Source organism: Sceloporus occidentalis, unplaced genomic scaffold (assembly GCF_023333645.1).
Source record: "Sceloporus occidentalis isolate IW3139 unplaced genomic scaffold, rSceOcc1.0.p SCAF_22, whole genome shotgun sequence".
Classification (NCBI taxonomy): Eukaryota; Metazoa; Chordata; class Lepidosauria; order Squamata; family Phrynosomatidae; genus Sceloporus; species Sceloporus occidentalis.
Window position 1 is genome coordinate 3576564 of NW_028317002.1, and position 23039 is coordinate 3599602.

At 37.4% G+C, this 23039-nt stretch overlaps 1 protein-coding gene across 1 annotated transcript in view; it reads right to left on the reverse strand.

Annotated features, from left to right (window-relative positions):
* Positions 1–23039, reverse strand: part of LOC149300898 (sarcoplasmic/endoplasmic reticulum calcium ATPase 3-like) — an 83537-nt gene that overhangs the window by 16990 nt on the left and 43508 nt on the right. The window contains exons 6-11 of the mRNA XM_089484437.1: positions 17336–17416; positions 15630–15715; positions 14735–15199; positions 2860–2948; positions 1381–1483; positions 100–231 (exon numbers count right to left, since the gene is read on the reverse strand). Coding sequence (XP_089340563.1) covers positions 100–231; positions 1381–1483; positions 2860–2948; positions 14735–15199; positions 15630–15715; positions 17336–17416 — 956 coding nt within the window. The remainder of the gene's footprint in view (positions 1–99; positions 232–1380; positions 1484–2859; positions 2949–14734; positions 15200–15629; positions 15716–17335; positions 17417–23039) is intronic.

Consider the following 23039-nt stretch of genomic DNA (forward strand, 5'->3'; position numbering starts at 1 on the left):
CAGGGTCCAAAGCTCTTTAATCTGGCCTTGCGCAACTCTCACTCATATGACTTTATAAATCCATATACACCAACTGATGACTTCATTTACATTACTCACAGTGTTGCAGGCGTTTGCTCGTTCAACTTTTGAAAGGTTTTTCAGGTCTGTATTAAAAACATTCATTTTTTCAACCAGACAGGTCAAAGCCGTCTCTGTAGCCTCTCCAACTTTTTCATAAACTCCTTTGGACTGATAATTAGGCAAATCATTTTATAATTACAAATTTTAAAAAGGACAATCGATATGTTCAGAAAGTGAAAAAGTAATAAAGTAGTCATTATCAAATTACCAAAAATATGTGTATTTCTAGAGCAGAGGCACACAATTAATGTATAGTTATGTTCTATATTTAAGGGAAAATTATGTTATTGTTCCTACAAGAGACTTGATGCTATGTTGGAACCCAAACTTCAAGATGAATTTTTTTCTTCTGAAACTATCCGATGGGATTGTTGACAATCAACTGCTTTAACTAAACGACAGCCCTATTATTTGATTCCAATAGGAATATAGCAACACAAGTACTGTACAGTGAAGTATTTAAAAAGAACCAGTGAAATCTAATACTTTACATAAAATACATGCACCGACTAGTAAAGACAGATATTTGCAGATTTTACACAGCAGTGTAGATTATGTTTGCCAAGAGGTTCCCCAACAGAGCTGGGTGTTTCCAGAGAACCTCAAAAAACGTTCTGCTTCTAAGGGGAATCTTCACAAGCCCTACGTTTTATTATAATTAACATCAGTAATAATGCAGCACTCAATCCGATCCCATAAATTAAAATTTACAGCATACTGGTTTCATGAAAATCTTAATTCCGCCATCTTGGTAGACAGAAGATATAAAAAGTAGCTCCTAACATGCTTTGTGTTGCTTAATCAATGACAGCCATGGGACCCAAAGTGTTGCCTTAGTGTGGCTGGGCCGACTGATGTAACTTATAGCCATCTATACCAGCAGCTAACACTTTGATTTTCAATTACCATCACATGGCTAGTATGAACATATACGCTTAAGATTTCATCTGCTAATGGACACAAGTAGACAATAACCAATTCCTTTTAAAACAGAAAAAGTTTTTAAAAAGTTTGTACGACACTACCATACATTTAAAAATATAAAACACTTGTCCATTATTCCTTTTAAAAGTAGTGAATCGTTTAAATGAAAGAATAAGGCTAAACAGCATTCAAAGACCTCTGAACTTATTACTAGATAATTAATACTAACTTTAGAAGAAGACATGATACTTCAGGTATTTGTTTACATGTAGCACTAGTAACGTATCTTAACATCATTGGCAGAAAGTTCTACAGAATACAGAAAATGCTTACCTCATTAAAATCCAAGGAGGAGTCATTACACAAAGCACAGATAGTGGCCAGCTCCACCAATCCGTCATACTGTCCAGGCACAACAGTCTGGTCATTTTTCAAGCTACAACGACATAAAAATGTGAATATTTACTTTATACCGTTCTAACCAAGCGTCGAAGAATGGTTAACTGTATCATTATCATCAACATTAGCAAGTATTCAGAAATATGCCCAAAGAAGTACTATCAGGGCCAAGTACTAAAGTTTAATGTTATTATGTGTCCTATTTTAACAAAGATAACTCAAAGTATATAACAAGAATTTGCACTGTAAATATATCACAATATAGCTTGTAAAATGGTGTAATAGGTTTCTAGAAAGAATATGAATATAGATATATATATATATTCTGAAAAGTACGGTAATTTGTGTACTCAATATTTAACATGTTCAAATTAAGCATGTTATGCTTATACACTGAAAAATACAAAAATCATAGAGTTATAGATCCGTAATAACAAAAGTTTTAATCAAAATGTTTTAGGCAACAAAAACAAGCTACTTTAGAAGAGCCAATTTATACTGCAAAGCATGATGGGAAGTTGTATTACATGGTGCTACATAATTAGATATGCTGGTTCACGAATATAACATAACATATATATATACACACACACACACACATATATATATATATATATACACACACACACACACACACACACACATATACATATACACACACATATACATATATATACACACACATATACATATATATATACACACACATATACATATATATATATACACACATATACATATATATACACACACATATACATATATATACACACACATATACATATATATACACACACATATACATATATATATATATATATATACATATACATATACACACAGCATTACAACCACAATTACCAGTACTGACAAGTACTCAAACCTTCTTCACAAATATTTATTTCATGTAAACATTTGCCTCATTCATAAATTTTGCAGGAATACTTGTCACATGACACAAAATCTACCCTTATGAGTTTGACAATGCTGACCATTCTGCAAAGTACAGAATTTTGTACTTTTTTCCAATCCCCGCATAGGCACATTTAAAGAACAAATATTTGCATTGACTATTCATTTTTTTAACAAAAATGTATATTTTTTCAAATGATGTATCTACAAATAGTATTAATGTTGAACTCCTTGCATCCATCCATCCATTCTATCTTGACTCCATTATATTCCTTGGAATATGGACGGCTTTAGAGAAAACAGGTGTACTCCTACTATTATAGAGTAACCAACCAAGACTGGCTAAAATCGATACAATTTTAAAGGCTGCAAAAGAGCGCATCCATTAAATAAAGTACCACTCCAGATTAAATGAACTAATTTCTGATGTTCTTCGTGATAACAGAAAATGTGTAGGCAAATGACAGCAGAAAGTGCTTGCCTGGGACTCTGGATACTTACACTTGACCTTCTGGGGCGTAGGTGGATCCAGTAATGCTGAACTCGTGAAGACTGCAATTTGTTCCTTCAATCTTTTCAACTACAAACATCTATTAACAAAAAGGACATGGTTAAGAACTAGAAGTGCTTTTAGTTGCTACAATGTGAAAATGTCCAAACAAGGTAATACAACTCATAAAAGGCTGGCACTGGATGGCTGAAACATTCTGCCTTTTGTTCTACTTGATTACCTTTGGATCACTCAAATGGATTTTTTTTTTTTAATTAATCTCAATAACATCACAATTCAAGGGTTGTTTAACTTTGGCACCACAGACCTTGTGAGTCCTTACACAGAATATGTTTCATACCCTGCAGCTGATGTGATTTCTAGCCTGTAATTTGCCTCTCCATAAAAGTGAATAACTTAAAACGAATGTGGGATACCCCTAAAAGGAATAGGGTTGCAGTTTTAAAGTTGAAAATAATAAAGATATTTGATAAGCAACCAAACGTATTACACTGTATATACGCAGCACTTCACAAAAGTTTAATTGTGACTGAGAAACCTCAGGCTTTTATACCGACATATGTCTAAAGGTGTATATTATTGCACACATAATTGACCTTCAAAACATTCCTGAAAACACGTAGTCATGTAAAACATTGTATTATTCATTCATTCATTGCATTATTTTTTATTTTTTGCTAGGAATAGAATTGCCATAGTGGTAGGCACAGATCTAAAAAGGTGATTAAGCATTCATATGAAAAAATGTAATAAGGCAACTCATGAAGTACCTTAGTACCTTCACATTCAAGAGAGTGAAATTAATGTTTTGATGCCTATGGGGAACTGTTCATTGCCCATCCAAATTCTGCTTGGAGCTCTTTTCATGCGTTTTCCACCTCAAAAATTACCCACCTGGATCAGAAAAATGACCAGTTATGGGACACCGTGACCCCTGTGAGCAAGGCACCCAACTCAGACAATAAAAGGGTACGTTTCTCAACCGAAGCTATTCCAAAATGACAATACAAAAGTAAACATAAGTGTTTGAAATATCCTGACTCAAACAGAAAACAAGCCTTGCATAATATCCTAAGTTCATACAAAGAAAAGGAAACACAAGGACAGGTAGTGATCACTATCGCAACACAAGCTAACCTTAAGTGTGGAACATTAAATAAATAGCCGTTGCTTTTACAGGCGCTGTGTAACGTACAGCTACTATCGGCTTTAGAGTTATTAATATAGGAGTGATTTGTAGTTTCCCTAACTACAAACCACACTGCGACTTCAGCTGGAGTAAACTCACTGGCATAGTATATTATACCATGTAAATAACGCAACCATTACAGCTACAGAAATAGCTGCCGATATATATATTGACTTGATTTACAAAAATAATTAGAAATAAATGTATAAAAGACATTTATATGTGATTGTGAAGTCATCTGTATGACTTAACTCGACAACAAAATAACATAGCTCTTAAAGAGTAAGTACATTGTGGCATTTGAGAAACTGAAGGCAATATGTGGCAAGTAAATTAATAGCTGGATTAATTATTCTGGATTAACAGTAATCCTGAAATAAGAACAATTAAATATAATACTGTAATCACAGGTTAGCAATGAAATAAGGAAGCCAAAGGTGGGTGTTTGAACGGAGACTTCAATTGCTAATACACAGAAGGGATGACTGTAGATATGGGCCAAATATGTAACAAAGTGAAAATCGTGGACTAAGGGAGTGTTTGTGTTTTTCCCATGCCTTTACATACTAAATGAAAAGTGAGTACCCATAAATAACTGGCTTATAAAGAAAAGGGAACAGATGCGAGAGAGAGACCTTAAACCACATACTTAGCTACGACCCCAGGTTTTAAAACTTTTTTTGGGTGTGCATGCCCACTTATAGTACAAGTACATCTCCATGTGGACAACAGCAGAGAGAAACGAGATCAAAACTATGGTTCTAACAAAGATAAATAGTCCTGCAGCATGGGTAGTTACTCTGATCTTGAGTCTGCTGGCAATGTCACATAGCTACTAAAGGTTTATGAACAGGGATAATAAAAATGTATAAACACTCAATAACAGCTATTAAAATATATTTCTGGCAAGCAGATCCATACTTTACTCCAACTGCTAAAGTTTTCTGAAAACAGACAAAAAAAGAGAATCTGGCAACTATTATTCAAAAAATTCTATTTTTCCAAGTAGACTTTTTTAGGGGAGGAAGCAGTGAGAAGCTTCGGTAAAGTAGGATGTGCAGCAGAAGATGTATTAAGGAAATGTTACTACTGACAGTTGCAGAAGATTGCATATAAACATCTGCAGGCAGAAGGAACCCATCTAACACTGTCACTATCTCCAGGTTTCTTTTTTTCCAAGCTTCTCATTTGATCATGATCCAGAACATATCCTTTTCAATTGCCTTCTGTATAGACTACATGTCGGTGTTGGTAAAACCTGGCTTATGTTAGAGACGATTTATAAACATAGCCCATGAAATTAGCGATGACAATTTGCACAACAGCAAAATAACAGTGTGGGAAAGGCGCTAGGGGGCCATGCTGTTTTGGGCTAACACCAAAAGCATATTCAGCAAGAAAAGATGAATTTAATGGTACAAAATAAATGAGATCAGTATAGTACATCATTAAAACTGTCCATAGTTAAACACACATATATATATATATATATATATATATATTATATATATATATTATATAATATATATATAATTATGAGTAAAAAATTAGTATTTTGGATGTATTCCCATTGGCTGCACAATGTTCTAATTCAGAACACTGACACGTAGATTCACGCTGTAGCCGCGCTGTGCTGTTTGCTACCCACTATTCCACCAGTGGAAAGCAATAAGTAGATCACACAATATTTTAGACCATCTCAGTCTGCATCCCAAGAGAAACCTAGGAGCATCACCTGTACTTACAAAGGGTCAAACTACCCCAAAAATATATATGTTAATTTGCACGAAGATCTGCACTCCGTGAAAATACCAAATCACCGTTTATTCAGTCTAGAACTTATTAATTTATCATCATATGCCCACAACAAAGAGAGGAAAATGGGAAAAGCTTATTCTTACATGTACACTAACAGACCAAAACAGATAAAAAATGGAAACGTCATGTCTAGAAACTGGGAAACAAGTTATGGCTCGTCAGAGTGTCATATCTTCTGAATTGATAAACCACATTTCTATTGTTTCTGTGCAAATCGAGACTTTTATGGCCGTATCTCTCAGATATTCATACTAAATGAGCTAATAGCAAGGAGGGACATTAGGGGGCAGAGGGTCATAAGAATTGCCCCTCCTTAAAAAAGGGAGCTTGGGAGGTATGGTGTGTCTTGATCAAGCTGTGGACCTCATTTCTATTGCAATAAGAGGCATAATTACATGGTAGAAGTCCTAATATTCTAATATTTAAGGACACACAACTACTTGGTTCTTCTCTGGTGGTTACTTAATTTTTTTTTTACATAGTAACATATGATCTATAATGTTTTTAGCTGTCATCGGGGATCATTATTAGCGTTTCCTATTTTTCCCGTACATGTCTGTATTAGTAGAGCAGTTTCCCTTTCAAATCAAATGAGATACCAATGCGTAAAACACATCGAAAGTGTTGAGAACATTATTTAAATCCTCACTTATATAGAATGAAACACACTGGCATTTTTAACTAGGTCTGCCTGTAAAAAAACCCAAAAACATTGGTTTCCCTTCTCCACGTTGAAGTCTAACCTGTGTGTGCACATACATCGTCTCAAATTGATTGGAAACACAGTACTTGGGCCAGAATTCATGATTTCTACTGGTCGTCTGCAGAGGGTAAACACAGAATGTGGTTTTATTGTTAAACATATATTTCATCACACTTTATCCGTTTGTCCAGGGACATAAAAATGGGTACAAAGACTGTTCTTGGTAACCTGAGTGCGTGAGTCACATAAAAAAAAAAAAAAAAAAGACAATCGTGTATTTTTGTAAAAGTAATTGTCGGGTGGGAATATTGTAATTGGTATATAGATTGTGCATGTTACACATAACAATGAGTCATACAGTCTACATCAAATGCTTTAATTTAACCATGGAAACCTAAACCAGGTTTCTTTTCCAAGCTTCTGAAGTGTTATAAATGAAGGAGAAATCCAGACTTTGCCCAGTAATCAATATCTTATTCTGGTATGTATTTCACCATATAACTAACACATTCGACGTCAGCAAAAGTGACCAGCTAAAAATACAGCTAAGAATAAATAGAAAAAAAAAAGCTTATTTTAAATTTTTAAAAAATCTTTACTCTTGTGGTCAAAATGTCTCTTTTCTGTGGGACGTTGGCCTCTTTCCCCATAGAAAGGTCTCTGCATAAACTTCCTTCAATGTTTACCTTATAAGGGCGAATAAACTAACCTCAAGTTCAAAACCAAGAAGGGAACTGTCTTGGCAGTGAAACCAGCTTCTCATGCGGGTTGCTAAAGGAGTTTCCAATTCGGACATGCTTATGTTATATTATTACGCCTGGCTTTGAGTCAAGATAATGTGCATAAATATATAGATAGTGATAGAGGTACAGCTTACTATGCGGAAGCATGCCATGGTTTCGAGCCAATGGGGAACTGAATATGAATTCCAAGATTTTCAAAAGGGGGTTGTAGGAAAGTGATGGATTAGACAAAGGCTGGCAACAACCAGGTAACAGGCAGACAAGGTTTTCACAATTTTTGTTTCTGTGCTCAAACGATGAAGGCAGTATTTTTGGGGTTGCACTGTCCTAGGATGTATCACTTTAACCCTGAGGTCTGTGCCCTGAATGGGAAATTTGCATTAGTGTGTTTGAAGATCCAGCAAGGAACACACTGTACTCTTATTGATGTTTGGCTGTTTGTGAATTAAAGCCTTACAATCTAATTTTATGAGAATACTTAGTAATGTGTCATGTGGATAGCAGCAAGTTTCTTTAGACCCATAAGCTTATGTGTTAATAGATAATGATTAATGATAACCAGGCAGCATAATAGTTGCCAACGAATTACATTATCGATTAGTAGAATCGATTTTATCAGATGCTCTGAGAAATACCCCTCGTTTTATAATCCGACCTAATAGAGGTTGGATAATAACACTAAGATCCAGATCCCCCGCAGCGCTGCAGGGGACCCAGATCCTCCTCTCTGACAGCCGGTGGAGGGTGTCTGTGTGATGCTTCTGTGCGATGCTACTGTCCTCCACTTCCGCTGGGGCTTCTATGATGGAGCAGCAGCGCAACGTGACCTTTCCGGTACTTCACCATATAAGCCCCTGCGGAGTATTGGTCTGCGCGCATTGCGCAACATTCACCGGCTGCCAGAGAGGAGGATCCGCCGCAGCGCTGCAAGGGAACCCGGATCATTCACTCTCGGAGCCGGTGGGCATCTGTACGATGGGTGCAGACATCCTCCGCTACTGCCAGCACTTCCACTGGGGCTTCTATGATGGAGAACCGGTGTCACATGACCTTTTGGTGCTCAGTCATAGAAGCTCCAGCGAAAGTGTTGGCCAGAAGCAGAGGTTGTTTACGCACATCGCACAGACGCTCACCGGCTGCCCCTACTAGACACCAAGGAGTCTGGAGCACTGGGGGTAAGTCTGGGGGAGGGGGGGCATATCAAGGGCACAGTGGTATATAGGGGGTAAAATGCATATCAGGGGCAGAGTGGCATATCTGGGGTTATAAGGTATATTTGGGGGGGCAGAGTGACACATAGGGGGTTATAAGGCATATCAGGGGGGCACAATGGCATACAAGGGGTATAAGGAATATTCAGGGGGCAGAGTGGCATATTTGGGGGGCAGAGTATCATATCTGGGGTATAAGACATTTCAGAGGGCACTATGGCATATGGGGGGGTATAAGGCATATCAGTGGGTATAACGCATATAGGGTATATAAGGCATATCTGGGGAGAACGGAGTGGCATATCTGGGGGTATAAGGCATTTCAGGGGGCACAGTGGCATATCAGTGGGTATAAGGCATTTAGGTTATATAAGGCATATGTGGGGATAATGGAGTGGCATAAATGGGGGTATGTGGCATATCTGGGGTATGTGGAATATCTGGGGGTATGTGGAATATCTGGGGGTATGTGGAATATCTGGGAGGCAGTGTGGCAAGCCTGGGCTCAAATGTGCATAACTGGAGGGGCAGGTTGGGAAATAAAAACAACAAATGCATTTTTCTCAAAGTTTTTTTTGATTCTGCTGTTTGTTTTTAACATCCTGTTTGTTTATTCATTTTTTTTTAGTAAATAAAACATTTACATTTATTTTTTTATCCGAATCGAAAAAATAAATCGGCCAACTAATTGATTATGAAAATAATCGTTAGTTGCAGCACTACTGTATAGTGTAGTATTGCAGATATAAACTGATATTGCCAGGGCTCTATACATATGGTTGTGTGCTTGTAACCAGCATATAGTAACTGCAAGGAATCCATTTTTCACACCTCTTCTTATTTATTATTTTTAATACCGTATGTATGTATTACCAATGGATCAAAATACAGCAACATAATGTACTAAATGTGTAAACCTTGTGGTATTCCCCTGGTATTTTCTCTTATCTGTTAAACTCTGGTGACTTCCTCTTCTGCTCCGGATGTAAATGTTTAGATTATGAATAGCAGAAAATACATGGCATGCATTTGCTGGCACCAAAACGATAAACTGTCTCTTTGTGAGCGACACAGTTTGTGTGCAATATCTCGAGGCTTTCACAATTCCAGTTGATTATGGAAAACAAGTATGTAGAAAGCACCCTCGGAAGAACCGCTGCTCTGTTTTATTTTGTTACCAAAATAAAACGGGATTCCCCAACACACTACAGAGGCGTTTAAAAAAAAAAATAATAACAGCTGCAACGAGAAGGAGCAAACAAAAGGGAATCTGTCATTTAAATGACACCACAGCAAACTATTTGTACTGTGTTGCATAAGGAAAGAAATAATTAGGGCCGCCATCAGGGGGGTACAACCATAACAGCTGTAAGGGGCCTGGCGGTCCTGGGGGGCCCTTAGGGATACAAAGCCTCCATTAGTTTACAGAAAAAAAAGAAAAAAAAAAAGCTCTGCACTGGACCACTAATTAGAGGGGCTGGAGGAATCCTCACTATGGTCTCCCGATAGGCTGAGAGTTGAGAAGCCTCTCTTGATTGGCTGAGTCCCTCCACATGGAACTCAGTGAAGCTGCAGTCAGTACCGGTAAGAAACCAACTGTGTGTGTGATATTTGTGTGTATATGACTGTGTTTGTCTGTTTGTTTTACTGTGTGTGTGATGTCTCATAATAGGTCAGGTCTGGTAATGGAGGAGGTTAATTGTCTTAGACTGCTGATTTCTTGTAATGGAGGGGTTAAATTGTCTGAGACTGCTCATCTCTGGTAATTACTGTATGTATATTATAATATAAATATACTATTAAATCTGAAATCAGTGTGGGTCTGTATGTTATATGTATGTGCCTTGTCTGGACCATGGACCATGGACCATCTTTGCGCCCAAACGGCTTGTTAGTGCCCCCGAAAGACTTGTCTTCTCCATCTTTGCCACCAAAAAAACATGAGTAGAAGAGTAAATCCTGGTGGTGTGGAGGGAGGGTCAACTGGGCAGAGGGTCCCAGACCATTTTCTCTGTAAGGGGTCCCAAAAGTTCTGATGGCGGCCCTGAAAAGATCCCCATATGTGAATGAGCCTCAACCACTGGCTCCCCATTTGCATGAGCAACTCTACTCACACTCTGCTCCTTTACAGGTGTTGCTGGCCAGCAATCTTCATGTCAGCTCTGATTTATTTACTAATGATTGCAGGTTTGCAGCATATATCTGTTTTCAACTCCCTCAATTCACTTTGCAAACTTCTCTGAAGAAGATTGAACAGGCCCTGAATACACATAATGCATCATATGTCCGTCAAGAAATCTTAAAATATGCTTTGTAAAGGGCCATCTTCGTGCAGAAGATAACTGTGTTTGGCCCCTATTTTGTGAAGGGTCTAAGAGATAAGATCCCCCTAAACCCACAATTACTGTATTTGCTCGATTATAAGATGAGGTTTTTTTCAGAGCAAATGCTCTGAGCAAGTATGTGTGATTAATGGAATTAATGAGTATTTAAATGTTTGTGAATGAGTGTGTGTGTGATAGCATGGATGTGTAAGGGGGGGGTGGTGGTAGCATGGCATAGGGAGGCTGTACTCACACTCCTATCATCCCCAGGTTCCAGCATGTACTGGCTGCCTTGGCTTGATAGGAGTGTGATTGCTGTTAGCAGTTATATATATACCTCCAGAAATGCCTTTTAACCCCCTATATGCCACTCTGCCCCATGATATGCCTTTTAACCTCTATATGCCACTCTGGGGCAGAGTGGCATATAGGAGGGTATAAGACATTTCTGGAGGCAGAGTGGCATATAGAGGGTTAAAAGGCACATCATGGGGCAGAGTGGCAAATAGGGGGTATAAGGCATTTCTGGGGGCAGAGTGGCAACCCTGGGGGCAGATGTGCATAACTGGGGGGGGGGGCAGGTTGGCAAATAATATTATTTTTTTTTCTCTCAATCATAGCTTTTATTAAATATGAAAAAATTGTTTACATGAATTAATATTTACTAGTAAAACTTTTTTTTCCTATAGGGTAGTCTTATATTAAGGCTTTTTGTTTTTTTCCTAAATTAATATTTAGATTTTGGGGGGTCGTCTTCAATGTTCCATCTAATTTTTCTTAGTTGGAGTGCGCAGAAAATTTCTGTTGTGCAAAAAGTTTCAAAGAGCAAAAATTTTGTGCACACAATATCCGCGCCGCATAAAGTTTCAAAAATGTTTTTCTTTTTTTGGGAAAAACTGTTGTGCGCACTGTCATGATTAACTCATATAACGTAGCGGATGCATGGAAGGGTAACCCAGCAGAGGTGGTTCGTTTCTTTGTTTAGGCATTCAATGAGTTAATCTGAGGTTGATGTAAATGTGTTTTTGTGCATGCCCTCTGTATCTGTTCTGGCTAGAGGTGTCATCTTCCCAAAGGACCCCTGTGGTGATTCATGGCCTAACAGATAAGGACCCTGAGTTATAGGAATTCCATTCCTATCTTAAGTGGAGGGGTTTCCATCACCTTTACCCCACCATAACTAATTCTCACATCAAAGATGGGACCCGATTCTTGGGGATGGTGTCATATAATCAGTCATGTGGTCAGAGGTGCGTTTGCTTGCAAAAGTCTGATTTAGGGACAAAGCAGCGACCTCAAAGCAGAACTCCATGATATACTCTGATCGGAACAACATTGTAAGAAACCATCTGGACTTAAGGAGTTCCCACAGGCCTACTTATTGGAGAAACTCGTGAGTGAGGGTCCTGTGTTTAAGTCCTATTGTTTTTAAGAACTGTTTGCTGTTTTATTTTTATTTTGTATGTCTTGTTTTTTGTAATTCTGGCACTGTGTAATCTTTGTCTTTTTGTTATTAAAATATTCATAATCAAAGTCTGTCTTTGGGCTCTAGTATCGATATCCACAAACCCTAAGAGAGGATAACACGTTACCATATTGTTATTAAGTTTTACAGGATATATATATATATATATGTTAGTTGCCCGGGGTGGGTTGATATATATATAGAGATAAAGGTTCTAATTCGGATTTCTCACGAATCCGGTATAAAAATCGTGAGTGGTGGCAGACTACCTGGGGGGATACAGGCAGGATTTGGGGGTTAATTTGGTGTAACTTATGCCTTGTTAAGGGGTCAAGTTAGTAAATCCAGAGGCCTGGTGCTATTAACCCCTTCATGCCCACGCCCTCCACACAGTCACGGCTTGGCAAGTAGTCCTGACCGTGACACGCACAATTTTTGGACATGTGCGCTCTCTAAAAAAAGCTATGTGCGCGTGCACAAGCGCACAGCTTAGAGGGTCGTCTTATAATCAGGGTCGTCTTATAATCGAGCAAATGCGGTAGTTGTTCCCTGAATGTGTTTCTGGGAAGTTGGGATGTATGAAAAAGGGTTTGAAAGACAAATAACTTATTTGAGATACTTCCAAGGGAGAGATTTCTCACAGAAACAAAAGAACCTCAGGATCTAAACCACTAAACAATGTTTTTAAAATACATGGGCCCAACTTTTGACACTCTAGCTGTTCTAAACTACAATTCTCATGAGGCTGATAAGGCCAAACTGCAGTGCAAAACATTATTCACCATTGCCCAACACAGTGCTAACTAAAATAAATCATGATCCTTCTCGACATTTCATTATATCCCAAGCACATTCATCATCAAGCAGATCATACATACAACCTTTATGCATTTAACACTGATGGAGCTAGCCTGTTTATGCTGTGGACTAACACAGGATATGCAATTGTTCAATGAACCCATGCTACTGTTATTAAGTAAATATTTAACAATTCTACATGTCTGGAAGTCCATGAATAATATCCATATCCCTGCCATTAGCTTTCACCCTTATTTACCCAGGGAACTCCCAACTGTTAAACAGTAACCAAGCTCTCCTCTTCATTGTGCAGTTTGCTAATCTGCTAACTTCAATTGCCAGCCAAGAATTGCAAATACACAGGCTTTCCCTGAGGTTGAGCAAAACAATTACCTTTTCATTATGTGAAAGAGGCACACATTATAACAGCAAATCAACAAGCGTAATTGTTCATATGCTCTCCCACACAGACCCCTACATGAACAAATAAGCTTCGCTATTTAAGTCTCAGTGCGTTTTAATGACCTAATTGTACCTGCGTAGCAATTACGTCCGATAAAGCCTACTGTACCATAGGAAATTTCTAATGTTGAAAAGGCACACAGGGAACTACAATAAGGCAAATGTCACATTACGCATGGATTCAACAGTTTAGTATATAAAAAGGGGTTGAATTCCAGAATACAGTACTATAGTAGCACATTTAAGAAATGTTAGGAGAACAGATATCCTGGGATGCTCCATACTATTCCGTTTACTGGGGTGTCATCAAATAGCTATATATGTTTTCATATGATTGTCCAGTAGTGGCACAGGAGCCGCAGGCACATTGTATAATGATCACAAGTTTGCAGAGAGGTTGCAGTTCCTTCTCGATGACTTCACTGAGATTCATGATGGGACAACCTAAGTGAAGACCATATTTAAATCTATACTTTAACCCCCAAACATATATTTCACACAATGTTCTTTTAATGTACTATTCTGCAGTCTTCAATGGAATTAAGAGTTGAACATGGAAACTATTTGATAATTACAGAACTGGCTTTCACGTCATTTACATGAGTTATAATGAGGATTACTTTGGTTTTAACGGACAGGATTAAATACTGCTGCTTAAAAGGCTACCATTCCCATGTGGATAAGAACTGAAGCCTATGTCTTTAAAATGGCTGATTGCAGATTTGACCTGTGAGAGAGTTCAGATGTAAAAATAACACCCATACATACATTCAGAATATGATATGTTAGGGAATAAGCTAACAGCCCAGGTACAACAGACGGAGACACAGAAAGGCACTAATGGCCACATCCTTCTTAACTCAAACATTTGAAAACCAATGATCAAAAAAGTCTAACCCTTTTTATAATCAACACCTACAAATAATTCCTCCTTTCTCTCTCTTTAAAGGCCGAAGAATGGGAAAAACGTATGGATAAGTCTAGGACTCAATCACTGAAGTGTACAATATAGAAGGTCACTTATCTGTGAACTTAGGGTGATATACATTAATTGTTATTCACAAAGAAACAACCTCTGCAAGATGATGTAGCCACATCTACTATTGTACCGATTTGCTGCATGATGTAATGTAAGACAAACAGCGGACTTACCCTGGACACAGACATTTGATTGGTAGTCAGGGTACCAGTCTTGTCTGAACAGATGACTGAAGTGCAGCCCAGTGTCTCCACAGATGGGAGACTCCTCACAATTGCGTTCTTTTTTGCCATGCGTCGTGTGCCTAGAGCAAGGCAAGTGGTAATCACTGCAGGGAGGCCCTCAGGAATAGCTGCTACAGCCAAAGCCACTGCTATTTTAAAATAATAAATAGCTCCGCGAAACCAAGATCCTCCATGCACTGGGTCGTTGAAGTGACCAATGTTGATGACCCAAACAGCCACGCAGATGAGGGAGATGACTTTGGAGAGTTGCTGGCTAAATTCATCAAGCTTCTGCTGCAATGGGGTCTTTTCTGGCTCAGTGGCAACCATTTGATTCCTGATCTTTCCAATCTCTGTATAAACGCCAGTTGCAATTACGATTCCAACGGCCTTACCAGCAGCAATGTTTGTTCCCTGGAAATAATTTGGTCATTATTATCTCTATAGTTTCAATATTAGGTTCTAGTTTCCTAATTATCAAACCTGTACTGATATTTTATAGTAGGTTATACGATCTATATGAATAGAAGTAATGTTTTAATTGCATCTTACTGTTTAATCATTTCAATGCATACACATTTATCATTGTGTTTAATATTATGGTATTCTTCTTATTTCTTCATTACATAAAAAAGTTTACAAATATACAATTTTATCTTGATGCAAAAATATGTATATTCAGTGTTCTGCCTTTACATATGGACGCTTCCAAATTCACTTTTCTATGCATTTTAAGAATGTAACTGAAGGGTAATTGGTCATCTGTAATTCCACTTGACTTTTTCACATATAGTATTTGTTTTAATAGTGTGAAACCTGCATTTCACCTGAGAGTTTTACTTACAGAAAAAATCATATTCTTCTTGTCTTGATTAACAGCCCTTGGGTCAGGAATAGGATCAGTATGTTTGATCACAGAGACAGACTCCCCTGTGGAATGTATACACCAATATTTCATTAATCATTCTCTAATTTCTCATGTTCAAAAAGCATGTTAAGAAGTATAGGAAACAGATTCTATCCCCACACGGCTAGCTCCATGTCCACAACAGCTGACCTCATACCGTTGCATTTACCAATCTTCGACTTTGGAAAGAAAATATTCTGGGGGAAAAAACGACTAAAACAGATACAGTTCTAATCACAATGCTGCACATTGTAACTAAATAGTCCAAACAATAAGATTAGACCACTCTGGTGCATGCGTTTTCCATGTTCTCCCGGGGACATCCTGCATGTTTTTGCAAGTGTTCGCATCAGGTCCTGGTGTTTGATTGTGCCAGTCCCGCCAATGCTACACTTCTGCTGCCCTTTTATGTTTTCATGTTGTAACCTTCAATCACATGCTGATGATTATTAGTGTTTCCAAAAATGGCATTTTTGGCTGAACATTCAGATGGGGAAGCATAAATGTCACTGTCAAAATGATTGATGGATCTAAAAGAAAACAGCTCACTAATGCAAGGGGCACATCCAGTACCTAAATCAGATATGCCTACTTTATTTACAAGCACTTTTGTTTATACTTTAAAACATTGTCAAATCTCTTTTCTGTCCTATGCCTTAATGTATGCATGCACTGCTTCAATTGCACAAGCCAATAACCGTAGCTTCCAGGGTTCAACATGAGCAATGCAGGTGACAAATAACCAATTTGCCAAAAGTTCAGAGAAAAATCCAAAGGAGGGAGTCCAAAAGTTTACTTAGCACAAGCTTACATGTTAGTAATCACTATGTCCTCCCTTAGCCTCCCTCACAGCCCTTAGTCAAACAAGCGAGTCCATGTCTACTGCTTGGAGGTGTCCAAGGAAAGTTTTTTCATTAATATCTGTTCCAAAGAAGTGATCCAAAAACTTCCAAACAGACTTTTAGTAAATATTATTTAACCCCTTTGCAACCAAGCATGTGCTATTAGTCCTATAAAATATATTCCCTGATTGAAGCCTTGCTTACTGTGATCTGCAGCACTGGGGATCAAAGTGAATAGAGAGAGAAATAGTGCATCTATTTAAAAGAAATAAAGAAAATAATCTAAAGAATCCAGTGATATCACAATGACATCATAAGGTGTACCATCCTGTTCCATCAAAGACCCAAAAAAGTCTAAAGGTTAGAATTTTTTATTTTTTTTTAAATGTAAACATTTCTTTAAAAAATTAAGATGGGAAAATGAAAACTAGGTTACCAAACACCGCATACACCCCTTTCTAGAAATATACATTAAAATAGAAACCCTTCCTTGCATATAAGGAATTTTTTTTTTATTAGACAGCAAATGCATATGGGGTATTATTCTATTCTAAAGATGTTGCTGAACATAAGATGCTGTTTTTGACATATTATTCATACTAAATAACAGACTACAAAACAGTGGTATAAAAAGCCATATCTGTCCATATAAAAACTATATAATTTGTGTGGGTACACTAAACATGGAAAAGGGAATCTTGGTCGGACAAAGATGTGATAAAAATAGCAAAAAAGCTCTGGTCACTATGTGGAGGCCATGAAGGGGTTAAAATAGTCCTTTGACCTTGGAATGGTGCTTACCTGTCAGAATGGACTGATCCACCCGTAGTGTTGTAGATCGGATTTCAATTATTCTTATATCAGCGGGTACCTTGTCACCAACTATCAAAAAAATGAAGATACATATTACACAAACATTGCTTTAGTTGGGTGTAAGCTTGTGTTTTTAGTTTGTCAATCGGCATTTTTGGGGGCTTAAAAGTTCACCTCATGGCAGCAGAGATTGGTGGCTGCCTGTGGCAGAGCCAGCTTTACCTAATTAATGTCCTGTATCTTCCTTATACATTTTTCATATTTAAGCTTAGAAAGGCTTCCTGAACTAATAAATGGTGATCAGCAAATTAACAAAATGATAGAAATAAGCTAATGGGGAGTAATAATCATGGAGATTCTGAGAAAGGAATGTCTTTCTCTATGGTGTACACTACATTATTTTAAGTAAACATCATTGCATAGGTTTATTTAGTATATGTAATATGTAAGATTTGTGAAAAGTAACAGATCTGTTTAAAGGAAAAAAGATATTGCTCTCTATTTCTGTCTATAGACTCATAGTACAAGAATGCTATGTAATGAGATATTTTTACGAAACCAACAATAATGTATATACAACATATATATTAAATAGCTTTTAAAATGGATTGCAAAAGTATTAGTATAAGTTCTAAATATTTCCAGTTAAACAAAGGAGGCAAGATGATTTAAGTATTAAAATGCATGTAAAACAAACAAAAAAAGTGTTGCTATTTTATTTTGCTAATCTCACGGCTGTCTTAGATTTACAGGTGAATGGAGGAAGAATTCATTGAACGTTAGAAATAGATACTCATGGTCTCACAGTACTTTCTTCATTGGATTTGGGTATAAGGGAGTTCAAATGAAAATAAGTTCAAATAAGTTCAAATGCAAAGTCCTCCCAAATTTCTAAGTTTGATTGTACTTTGAAAATGCAATCCTTGGGAAAACAACGCCTTTAGTCATCACAGGGATTTGGGAACTGATCCTCAAATTTATGGATTACTCCCTAAGCAAAACAATTTAAGGGAGTCTTTTACAACACTTCCAAGGAACTTTATTTTAAAAGTAAAATCCCAAAATGGTGCCACAATCACAAATAAGACGATCTAATAATCCCTCTTAATATATCTCAGTGTCACTAAACTGTGAGTACAAGGTACTGTGAACATTACATCTACATATCAGAAGGAATACCATTCCAAAAAAAAACAGTTTTCATAGCATGGCACTGTAATTCTGGCAAAAGCAATTTTATGAACTGTTTAAGAGATGTAGACATTTGCACATGTGTCTCCTGTCTTTGAAAAGTCAGTTTTAAGCAGAAGGGAAAAATCTAAACATTATTTTAGTTGGCTTACTCACTAGGATTTGCTCCATTAAGACTACGCTTTTACAAAACCTTGTCCAAGTACAGGTTTTAAATATGATCATTTATAAACAGAAGGACGCTGTGGCCCCAACAGCTGTCATTATTAAATCATAATTTTGTTTTTATAGAAACAACCGCCAAAGAAAAAAGCCTGTAGTTACATGAAATATATGGAGTATTATAGCATGTGTGGGTTCTTGCCAAGTCTTTGCATAGCTCAGACAGCTTCCCGGACTGTATACGTCCATGACACAATGTTACTGTTTAGACTGAACTTCTAGTAGCTGTCTAGTCAAGGTTTCTCACAGAATTCTTTTATAGTCTCTTGTGCGGTCCAAGGTGTGTTTTGCTGGATAGCACTACACCAGACCCAGGGCATTTTTCCAGCCCCCCAGCACTTACGTCCCCGACTGACATCCTTTGCTCCTGAAGGGGATGGGTGGCATTGGATAAGGTTACAATTGCACAACTGAGGTTGAGCTGGCTAGGAATAGACCTCCATAGTAAAGCTGTGCCAGGGAGTCTTAATTGTTTAAGATATGCCCCCCATTGTGTGGTAGAGCTTCTGTGTAGTTATATGGTCTCAGGACTCTACATAGTTCCGAGCTTTTTAAATCTCAATACATTTATACGTAGAGTGCCAGGTTACTTAGCCTAGCCTCAATTGCTGCAGACATACACAGTACACCCTGTAGAACCAACAGAAAAGGCTATGGATAAAGGAGGAGGACAAAAATGTGAAATGGTGGTAATGATATAGGGGTTGAAGAACGCTTACAATAGATGATTGTATTCTTAGATGTTTTGGGTTTTTTTTAAGAAAAAAAGCCTTATGTTAGTATAGATGTAAATAACGTAGTTTCATGTTACAAATCTCTCCAGCATTTATGTGATTAAATAATGAAAGCGGCGGCCAGGCCTTCAGCAGGTGTATCAACTGCTACAATATTGAAAAAATGTGGTTTCCTAGGAGGATAATTCTGTAGTAATCTGCAGAGCTAAGCAAAGCAGGATAAAAACAAGAAACCACTTCACAGCACATCTGAGCAAGTATAAAGAAGGGCTGAGGTAACAAGTTACATATGACTTCAAGAAATAGAATCCTATTTAACCCATTTAGTGTAAACGCAATTGAGCAAATAATTCAGCCCCACCTAACAACGTGTTTAGAGCGAGCAATATAAAATGTGCTTCACAGGCACTTGATAAACTTAAACTGAAAAGATGAGATTGTTAGATTTTCAAGATTTATAAGATCCCAAACTTAAGTTTTAATACCTCTATTCTCATTTTTTTTTTTTTATTAAGTTTTATTTATTAAGCATCAACAAATTACACAGCAATGTACAATTTATAAATTTACAGTATATAACAAGTTATCTTTCTTTACTCTGCATATGTATTTCGTGATCAATTCACAAAAACAAAACATATCAACACTATAAATAAGTACATGGATCTTTCAAGGTATGTGGCAAAACATGTAAGCGCACCAGCTACAACAAGGCAATCAGAACACACCAAAACTCTTTTTACAGCATGTCTTCTCTTTGTGGTCTAGCCAAGTGGTGGCCAGAAACAGTTGATTATGGTACAGGTGCTGCAACGACGATCCCCACTTTCGACAGTGAAGATTCAACAGTGTTGACACTGCTGGTGCCTGTACAGTCACAGCCCACCTGTGCTCACCCCAGAAGAGAGAGGTCACATTCCAGATCGTAAATGATGCCCCTTTTTTAATTAAATGTGCTTTTGTTTTAGGGGAAAACAGAGAAATGTTCCCTTTTCATGTATGTTAATTCATATGTAATAGTACAATTTATTCCTTAATTTCCTAGTCGCCTATGGAAACAGCACAGTACACACCTAGTGCACATGGGAAGTGAGTGTAAGAGGTAGATATATTTTTAGTTGTGCAACATTTAATATGGGGCTTTGGCTATTTAATTATAGATTAATGATATAACGTCTGTTGAGATCAAGGGCAGGTTTACAAATAGAAAGTAGGTTGTAGAATTCGAGAGGTTTTCAAGAAAATGCTCATAGCCAAGTACCTTTAAGAAAAATGAAGCAACTAAAATTGACATGCTCTAAAGGACAGTTTCTCGAAAATCTTTTAATTTTCATATATAGCTTGAGGACATAAGAGAAACCTAAAGCATTATTTTTTTTAAATAATGCGTGGGTACACTTTTAGTTACTGATCTGAAAGTTTGTGCCATTTTAGAGTCAGAGATTATAAATCATTTTGTCTAGGAAAGCATAAAACAAAGTTGGAGAATGATGTCTTCACAGTAGCTATATGTGTCAAATTTCAGGATTTTCAGGAGCAGTTTCAGGTTTTTACCCACTAAGACAGTAATTCTCAATCATGTGTAACAGGTTTTTGACTAGGATTATATCACTGTACCTAGAAAGAAGCCTCATTTAACAGGTTTTTTTAGTACTCTAATGTGGACACAAGAATTGGGACATACGCCAACAGGGACTTTTATGACATTGCATTCTAAATACATAGGAATTAATATGAAGTTGCCTCACCCCTTTTTGCAGCTGTAACAGCTGCCACTCTTCTGGAAAGGCTTTCCACAAGATTTTTGAGGGGGGATTTTTCTGTGGGGATTTTTGCTAGTACAGCATTTTTAAGGTCAGGCACCCGTGTTGGACAGGAAGGCCTGGCATGCAATCTCTGTTCCAGTCCATCCCAAAGGTAAGATTGCGGTCAAGTTCTTCCACACCAAACTCATCCAACCATGTTTTTATGGACCTTGCTTGGTGCATTGATGGAATATAAAGAGGCCGTCATCAAACTGTTCCGATAAAGTTGGAAGCATTGCATCGCCTAAAATGTCTTGGTATACTGAAGCTTTATGATTTCTCTACACTGGAAGCAAGGGACCTAACCCAATCCCTGAAAAACAGTCCCATATCATTATCCCTCCTCGCCAAACTTAACAGTTGCCACAATGCAGTCAGGCAGGTAAAGTTCCCCTAGCATCCAACAAACCCAGACTTATCGCAAAGGTGGAATCCTATCACAGTTCCATGTTTGAATTTCCTGAGCTCTTCAGAATGACCCATTTTTTGCACAAATGCAGACTCAATGGCTTAGGTGCTTGACTTTATACACCTGTGGCAATGGTCTGATTGAAACACCTGAATTTGATAATTAAGAGGTTTGTCCCAATACTTTTGTCCTTATAGCGTATGTTGTACAATGTTGTTACTATGTAATAAGCTGCTCATTACTATGGATACCCAGTGATAGCACAACCCCTAAAGGGAGTGTATGACCTGGGGCAATTTAACTTTGGCGGGGTCCCCTTTCCATCCTTCTGCAACTATGAAATACTCCTGAAAGGTTGCCGTCATTGGCCAATATGAGTCATATTTTGTGGGTTTTCAGATTTCACTGGAGATTTAAGCAGTATCTCCATTGACTAGACAGATTTTTTTGTGATCTCCTAGGCAACAAGGAACTCAGGTCCTGCAATGACTGCATAATTATCCCAGTGGGAGAGAACTGCCTAAACCTTCATACATTGCATTGCATTTATGTTTTTTTAAAATTAAATAGTGTTGGAAACTTTGATCGACCCTATTAGAAGTAAATAAAAAAACCCTAATTATATGACCTTTGCTTTTTTCTTGATGTGTATGCACAAGATGCTATATATTTACTTCTGCTATTAAATATAAATTCATCTTTATAAATTTAAGCACATTTTTCCACTGAGCTTTTTCCTAAGCATTTTTGGATTGTTTTGCAGAAAACTCTTGCATTCAGTTTTTGTGACCAAATAATCTTAAAGGGTACTACTGGAAAAAATATACATGGAACATAGTAGATCAAACTTTTAAGACACACCCCGAGTATTAATTTTCCAGGAAGATTAAACCAGTCATGACAACATTGTTTATTTCATTTTATTTTTTACCCCAACGTATTGTTCCCTAGAGCTTTGGGTTCTGGCTTGAACCCTGTCGTGACTGAAATACGTTAGTGTACCAGATCGTGGATGAGGAGGGACCAGGTAGATCTACAGAGTGTTTAAATAGAAACATTTTGCAAGGTGCTGAATTTGGTATTTTAATACCAGGAACATACATTTCAAAAGGAACAATTTGATACGACTGTTGCTCTAATAAATGTCTATGAGGAAATTGCCTATAATGCTGTACAATCAAGCAACTAGCAAATTAAATTTGGTAACAGAATCTGGCTACAAAATATGTGTATTAAATATGTTGCACAATTGTATCCTTCTGTGCTTAAATAATTGAACAAGGCTTTTCCTGTTGTGAATATCTAAATGCCATATCAATGTGTAAACTACA